The sequence below is a fragment of the Aplysia californica genome, unplaced genomic scaffold (assembly GCF_000002075.1).
Source record: "Aplysia californica isolate F4 #8 unplaced genomic scaffold, AplCal3.0 scaffold00073, whole genome shotgun sequence".
Lineage (NCBI taxonomy): Eukaryota > Metazoa > Mollusca > Gastropoda > Aplysiida > Aplysiidae > Aplysia > Aplysia californica.
In genome coordinates, this window is record NW_004797343.1 from 1,319,335 (window position 1) to 1,327,308 (window position 7,974).

Below are 7,974 nucleotides of genomic sequence, written 5' to 3' on the forward strand. Positions count from 1 at the left end.
AGAGGCCGTATCGAAGCAAATGCAGACATACGCCAATTGTTAACTTACGCCATTTTCAAATAAGGGAAGAGAAGAATTTTCTGTATTAGTCATTGAACTAATATTGGTCTTAGTCTCAGTCTTGCTTTCAAGTCTTCAGTTACCTTCGGCTAGCTCACCCTTTCTGGAAAATTAACTTCTTCTTCACTAGAGAACTTTTGTTACAACGAACGAATCGTGACACTTGCACAGAGCAGACTAAGTCAGCAACAGAAACAAGACGACCAACGTTTTTTAAAAAATCTCTTGATGCATTTGTTGGGAAATGGAATCCTATTATAATAATAAACCATCGAGAGGTTGCTATAATGTATTTTACTTCATGCAAAATCTTATATATTAATGTTTTGCTTACAGGCTACTATAGACCAGGCCTCTGTCTGCAGCAATGGAAAAAGTTCTGGAGATTCGCCACAGCTTGGCGTTGCATCTCGTAATGACAGCTTGGATCTGGTTCTGGACATTCGTCTCGCTCGTTCGTTCTCACAAAAATGCTTAAGTGATGACAAAACTTGACCCTCACAATAAAGTAAACATTAGTTTACACTTTTATAGGAAAGTTGAGCGTGTTCTTACAAAGAAGCAAGCTAGACAGATAGCAAACGTACAAACAAACAGGCAAATAACAAAGTCATCATAAGCACACTGGAGTTGAGGAAGGGGGGGGGGGGTGTCTTAGGCAAAAGAGTCATGACAACAGAGAATTAGAACACCGACATTACAGGAATAAAATCAAAGTAATTGTTTGAGAAAAAGTAGATTTAAGACTTTTTGTCGCAAAATAACTTTTACAACAATAATGCAAATGCTTGACAAAGAGAGGTAATTAGACTTTGTGTTGTTTATAAATTTCTCTGGGCAAAATTTGACTTTCAGTCAGCAATTGTTGAGTCTTTAAATAATTCATTATCACTACTGGAATGGATCTAGTGGAATGGTTAAACAAGTTCTTCATTACTTTGGTATAGTTCTGATGAGAAAAAAAAATCCAATTTCAAGGTCTGAAGTTCACAAGCTACAAGTTGTTAGCTGAAAAAGTGAACAGTTCTAACTTGAAAGAGAACTGCTCTCTGAAGGAGGCAGAAGGGCGCTTGGGAGTTGTTGTGATTGCAGTTTGTTGACGTTTGAAAGTGAGGATTTATCGACGATTGCATTTGGGTGTCGTTGAGTGGCGAGGGGTTCTCTTATTGAACTGTGAGTTGTCAGCGTAGTCGTTCCTTTTGCAGAATCGTCGTTCGTACTTGCAGGCAGTTGTTCATTCAACGATCCCAACGCAACGGCTGCAGGAGGGTTTCCACTAGGCCAGGTGTCGGGGGAAAGGGGTTTATTTCCCTCCTGTTCGCTGTCAGTGATTGGGGATGAAGTAACTGGTATTTTAGTGTCAAGTGTTTGTGCCGCTTTTGTCGTATCTCGTACAGTGCGTTTTCCTGACCAGGCGCTAAATGCGGGGCGTTTGAATACACTAGCGCCCCCGTCTGCCTGTAAGGGTGTACTGTTTGTATTGCCATATTGAGTCAGCTGTCTTTTCCCTGACCAGGAATGAAAGGCTGGACGTTTCATGACCCTTCCGTCCGGGCCTGGAAAGTTCGATGCTGATGGGGTCTGCAAAAGTTGAGCCCTTTTACCCGACCATGAATGAAAGGCAGGTCGTTTCATTATCAGCTGACTATCAATAGAAGCTGAATTTGAAAGTAGAGATGCGTCCTGAGACATTTGGGCCCTTTTCCCCGACCAGGAGTGGAATGCTGGGCGTTTCATGACCACCCCACCGAACGATGGAGTGTAGTAAGAGATGGAATCACGCTTACCAGACCAGGAGTGGAAGGCCGGACGCTTCATGAGCACGCCATCGTCGAGATACAGAGGGTTCAGAGCAGGTGGTGCATCCTGGTACACATGGGACCTTTTTCCGGACCACGAGTGGAAAGCTGGACGCTTTGACGTGAAGATGTCTTGCTGACGGTCTCTTTTCCCAGACCAAGCGTGGAACGCCGGGCGCTTTTCCTGCGATGGGGTTACTTTGAAAAAACCGTCTCTCTTTCCCGACCATGAGTGAAAAGCAGGGCGTTTCTCCAAAGAAGTGGGATCTTGAGATGTTACGTACCTTTTTCCCGACCACGAATGAAATGCCGGTCGCTTTTCAGGTATTGTATTGTCAGCAGAGGGGAAGTCACGTTTTCCTGACCAGGAATGGAAAGCTGGTCGTTTTCCAGTTGCCGGATTATCCAAGCTACGTTTTCCCGACCACGAATGAAATGCGGGTCGTTTTTCTGCATCTGTCAAAATATCAGCTGGAGATTGTAGACTGCGTTTTCCAGACCACGAATGGAATGCTGGTCGTTTTTCAGCTCTTGCATTGTCCACAGGACGGACATTTCGTTTCCCGGACCATGAATGAAAGGCTGGACGTTTTAATGAAGCTAAATTACCTGCAGCACGTTTGCCTGACCAAGAGTGAAAAGCTGGTCGTTTTACAGCTAACAAATTGTCAACTGCTTTGAAATTCCTCTTTCCCGACCATGAATGGAAGGCTGGTCGTTTTTCAGCTAACAATTTGTTTAGAGTTTCAGAATTTCTTTTTCCTGACCATGAATGGAAGGCCACCCGTTTTTCCATGTTCACAGACCGTGTGCTTCTTTTCCCAGACCAGGCCTGGAAAGCTGGCCGTTTACTCATTGTATCCCCACCATCAGCAGCCCTCTTCCTGGACCCTGAATGAAAAGCAGGTGGCATCTCGTAATCAACTGCGTTCTCATCAAGGGCTCCTGATCCCTTTCCCGACAAGGCGTGCAATGCGGGTCGTTTTAAAATCGTCAGTTTATCTGAGGGTGCACCTCTTTTTCCTGATAACGAATTAAAGGCAAACATCCTGGGTGAGTCTCTTTTCCCCGACCACGCGTGGAAGGCAGCGAGTCGTTTCTCCATCTCATAACCATGAACATCTTCAACGTCATCGCTACTCCGTTTACCAGACCAAGAATGAAATGCAGGCTTCTTAACAACCCCGAGTGCCCTAGCAACGTTTTGGGAAAGACCTAAATCCGAATTAAACTCATTTTCTTTATTCCCTATATCTGAGATTCTATTCGAACGTTTACCGGACCAGGAGTGGAACGCAGGCCTTTTATCCGCTTGGTTTCTGCCCGCACCATCCCAATCTGCAACGTTATCCATAGCTATTTGATTATCCAGTGACGTTTTCAAATTTGGCAGGTCAACAAATCCGAAGCCGGTGTATGTTTGCGAGGGTCCGGCCATAATATCTTGCCCCTGAGCTCTTTTCCCCGACCATGCGTGAAAGGCAGCAGGTCTTTTATCAGGCTTAGCTAGAGCAATATCATCTTTAGTTGCATACGCTTTCATAGCCCAGAGGCTGAGAGGCGGCCATACCGGGAATGTCAACATATCGTTCCTCCTATCTGACACGTCGCCCACGCCGCTGAAAGACTGATATGCAGATCTTTTCATCGCCTCTAGCTGCATTTTTCTGTTGTTATTCGACCTCTTTCCCGACCAGGAGTGAAAAGCTGGTCTTTTCACTTCATTAATAGGGTTTAAATTGTCTCGAAGCTCTTCTTTGAAATACGCTTCCCTTCTTTCTAAGTCGTTGAATACCGGTAGAGGAATTAAGTTTTCGTAACCCCCCACACTGCTCCCTTCTCTCATTCCGCTTGGCCATCGATCGTAATCTTTGCCAAATGATTCCTCCATTCCAGATCTTTTGCCCGACCATGCATGGAAGGCTGGTCGTTTTTTCAGTGAATCTGAAACTTGAATTTCATGATCGGATATCTGGGAGTTGGTGTTCTCTTTAACACCACCCTTAGAGAACAGTCTAAATGTTGGGTTGTGAGGTAAATCGTAGCTAGACTCGTCAAATTGATCTCGTTCGGTCGGGACAACCTGTTCCACAGCAGGAGAATCTTTTTGCTTAAACATTTCAGAAACTTCTCGGTCTGACCACACTCCTACTGGTTCTCCGTTTTTTGTTTCCCCGTCACCCTTGTTATCCCCTCCGTCTTTCTCCGAATCGACGTCTCCCCCTGAGAGATACATTTTTCGGCTTTCACCAGCAATATTTTTTATTTGTCCAGCGTTGTCGATCATTTTCTGGTCTACTTTAGAAACAACTATTCTGTCACCTGATCCCTTTGAACCACTTCTGTGCTGCTCTTCTGTGGAATGACTCTGGTCTTCTCTCCCTCCTTGTACTTCTGGCCCGAAAGACATCTCGTCATATGTGCCACCACGCAAGGGATAATTCGTGTCCAAATTAAGTTCTTTTGTAACAATGTCTGAATATGGAAGAGTGTGTATCTCCCCTTCCGCCATCTCCAACTCATTTTGATCATCTAACTGAGTCCGTTTCCCGCCCCAGGCATGGAAAGCGGGTCGCTTTGAGAAGTCAAAGAAATCTTTATTCATACTAGTTTGGGAAGATACCGCTGGTTGAAATCTGCCGTGCAGTAGATCCTGGTCTTCGTCATAGAGAACTTGTCTGTCTTTGACTGCCTCGTTATTATCACGAGGGGGGCTCTGTTTTTCTGTCTCTTTGTTTCGATCTTCCGTGGCCGATGGAGGAAAACTTCCTACATTATTCTGAAATGTTATGCTTTTGGCGTCCTTTAAAGTTCTATTTTCCAAACTGTCAAGTTCCTCTTGGTTACCTATGCTATCTATATGTAGAATTTCACCCGCTTCTGAATCTGATTTCTGCCCCCTCAGTTTAAGGTTTAAAGCATTTTGATTTGTATCTCTTTTTCTTCGCTTCAGAATGGGCAGAGGTGAACTCATGTCATTTGACCTTTTTCCAGACCAAGGCGAAAACGCTGGCCTTTTTGACTGACTATTGTGACGGCGCCTTGGAGAAAAGCGATCCAAAGTTCTCTTCCTGCCACCCCACGCGTTGAAAGCTGGGCGTTTGATCTGAGAAATATAAGCTCTTACTGTGGGCGGTCTCGGCTGCTCCACAATCTTCTCAATCTCTTCTTCCAATCTCTCTTCTTTGGGCATTGTTTTGATGAGCAAATCTCTTCCGTTGATTAGTCGGTTATAAGCATTTTTCAGAGCCAAAAGTAATTTCAAGCGGCCCTCTCGAGAAGGGAGCAATGAACGGATTCTCCTTCCTCCATATGTCAAGCCACCGATGTTCTCCGATATTGCGTTTAGATCAGAACTCATCAGATCACCTCTTTTTAGTCCCACATCGGCCCCAAAATCTGAAAGCGAACGTTTTATTGTTTCCCGAACGTCACTGTCAACCGCACTGTTCATTTCTTCATTAGAGCTTAACGTGTCATCTTGACTAGAACTTCTCTTGCCGCTCCACGCATGAAATGCTGGCCGCTTTTCCATTCTCCCTTCCTCACTTCTTTGACTTTCGAAAGGCAGTCCGAGATGTTGACCACTATTGTCATCTAAATATGACCCAAAATCTTCACTTTTCTCGAGATCTGAGATTAATGCGTCCAAAACTTGGAGCTGCAACTCTAAATCGTAGTCTGGGTTAGATGAGAGGTTACCAGTGTGTTTGTCACTCTGTTCATCACTCATAAGAGAAGGTGACAGAAGAGGGGAGTTCGTGCGTTTTCCTGACCACGCAGAAAATGCAGGACGCTTGACAGTAGCACTTTGGTAGTTGTCCACTTCGTCAGGTTGAGGTAATGGGTTCAATTCTCTCTCCGAGTCCAGAGATCTTTTGCCTGACCACGCATGAAAACGCGGTCGTTTTGCAATCTTCTCAAAACCAGTTTCTTGTCCCTCATCACTGGGAAAAAGGAAAGACGATAGATTTTCGTAACCTAAATCACCAACACCATCATTAATACTTTCAAACAGAAAATCGGTGACCCAATCTTCATTTTCACCCCCCTCACCCCTAATATCATCCGAGTTACTTTTGGAGTCTTCTGAAGAATGGAAATCTTCGTCCGATCGCTTTCTACCGCCCCACGCATGGAATTTTGCCTTTTTTACAAAGCTATCTTCTTCTTCTGAATTTTCCTGCTTCTTGCCTTCCCAGGGATAGAAGCCGGGACTCTTGATTTCTTCCAAGTGGTTCCCAGGGAGAGAATCGAAAGACAGTAGCTTTGCATTTTCCAGATCAGACCTTTTCCCACTCCACGCGTGAAAAGCCGGTTGTTTTTCGGACCTTTTACCAGACCAGGCGTGAAATGCAGGTCGTTTTTCTGATCTCTTTCCACTCCAGGCGTGAAATGCAGGTCGTTTTTCTGATCTCTTTCCACTCCAGGAGTGGAATGCAGGTCGTTTTTCTGATCTCTTTCCACTCCAGGAGTGGAATGCAGGTCGCTTTTCTGATCTCTTTCCACTCCAGGAGTGGAATGCAGGTCGCTTTTCTGATCTCTTTCCACTCCAGGAGTGGAATGCAGGTCGCTTTTCTGATCTTTTTCCATTCCAAGCGCTAAATGCAGGCCGTTTTTCTGATCTTTTGCCCGACCACGCATGGAATGCGGGTCGTTTTTCATTGTTTTTGTAGGGGTACGTTGAACGTTTGCCCGACCATGCATGAAACGCGGGTCTTTTCTGTGCATCTACAGCGCTATGTGGTGTTCTTTTCCCTGACCACGCATGAAATGCTGGTCTTTTATCCACGACACCGTCTCCGTCTCTTTTGCCCGCCCAAGGCGCAAATCCCGCCCTTTTGTCCAAATCCTCTGTTCCTGAATCATCAGGGAATTCGTCTACCTCATCCCTCTCATTTTCAGGAATAATATTTGTCCCCTCCCCTTCAAGAAAGTCGTCTGCAAGTTTTTCTAGAACATCGCTTTTAGAAACAACACCTTCCGAAAACTCTGGCACTTCTGTATTCACAACAACAATTTCGTTTTCGTGGTCAACGTTATCCGACCTTTTCACAGAAAATTCTCCAAACTTCCCGTCGTTCCCGAAGTGCAATATTTCTAAGGAGTCTAAAGGCCCACTGGATCTTTTGGTAAAAGTGTGTACAGATGTAGTCAAATCACGGACTGCCGAGTCCTGAACTTCGCATAAAACTGCATAGTCTTGTGAACCCAGTAGACAAATCAGAAAGACAGTAGCTATCCGCAACACATTTGAGTTTGGAAAACGGAAACAACTATCCTTAGTGGGCCTGTTTCTGCTCGAAAACACTTTATAAGCACCCAATATGGAAAATGGTTTCTCCATGATTTCACTTTCTCCTTTCACGCAGTACTAAGATTTTTAAGTCATTTGTTTTTTTCGAAATGTTGAGTTGACAGGTTTTGAAACTTCCTCACATGCGGTGCTCAAATTGAAATAAAATTCCTTTGCATAACCATCTGTTATGGGTTTAAAAGTCCTGACATGCAAAATCCGTATTTCTTCTTTGCGCTATAATTTATTTTTGCCGTAACTAATAATTTAAAATATTCAGAATTTCAAGTTGTCAGTCCGTTCTGGTTCAAAATGACACAAATTCTTTGAGGTTTTCGTATGAATTTGAATTTTCTGCTGACATAATATAATCGGACCTGGTTCCACAAGATAAATGATTCGTTCCTCAATGGAAATGATTCTAAAACTGGGAAGCTAGATCACGTATGAAAAAAAATCCCTTCTGTCCTACGCTTGTGGTAGAGTCCCAGCCCCTAGTCCTGCAAATTGTGAGTGAGCACTGTTAAGGGCGGCACTGGGCCCGTGAGCGTTAAATAGACCTCCAGCCGAGCGTTGCATGCGCCGCCACCTCCCGCGCTCACGTGAGGAGACCCCGGCCTCTGTTGCTCAAGTAGCATGCTCACTCAGATTTTTTATCCCTACACACTTCTGCTTCTCCCACCCCCGTATTTGTGAAGTTTTCTTCAAACGGTTTTTTAAAAATCCTTGTATAGTTCTGTAGTGTTTTCCTTAATAGACCGAACGAAAATATATTTGTAAAAAAATTTCTCCCAATAATAAAAAAAGTCTTTCTCTTTG

General features: G+C 44.3%; 1 protein-coding gene across 2 annotated transcripts; it reads right to left on the reverse strand.

The window, feature by feature from the left end:
* Window positions 1-780: 780 nt before the first annotated feature.
* Window positions 781-7,697, reverse strand: LOC118477363. 2 transcript variants are annotated; one of them, XM_035968663.1, is made up of 2 exons: window positions 6,443-7,697; window positions 781-6,400 (listed from the first exon to the last, which is right to left on the reverse strand). In XM_035968663.1, exons 1-2 carry the CDS (start codon window positions 7,204-7,206, stop codon window positions 1,087-1,089), a joined length of 6,078 nt encoding a protein of 2,025 aa, XP_035824556.1. In that variant the 5' UTR covers window positions 7,207-7,697; the 3' UTR covers window positions 781-1,086. The 2 variants fall into 2 exon arrangements, with proteins under 2 accessions (XP_035824556.1, XP_035824555.1); XM_035968662.1 differs by having other exon boundaries at window positions 781-7,697.
* Between the last annotated feature and the right edge of the window lie 277 nt (window positions 7,698-7,974).

Bases quoted from the DNA above. Each gene is read 5' to 3' on its own strand.
- LOC118477363 (XM_035968662.1), bottom strand. From the start codon at position 7,206: ATGGAGAAACCATTTTCCATATTGGGTGCTTATAAAGTGTTTTCGAGC.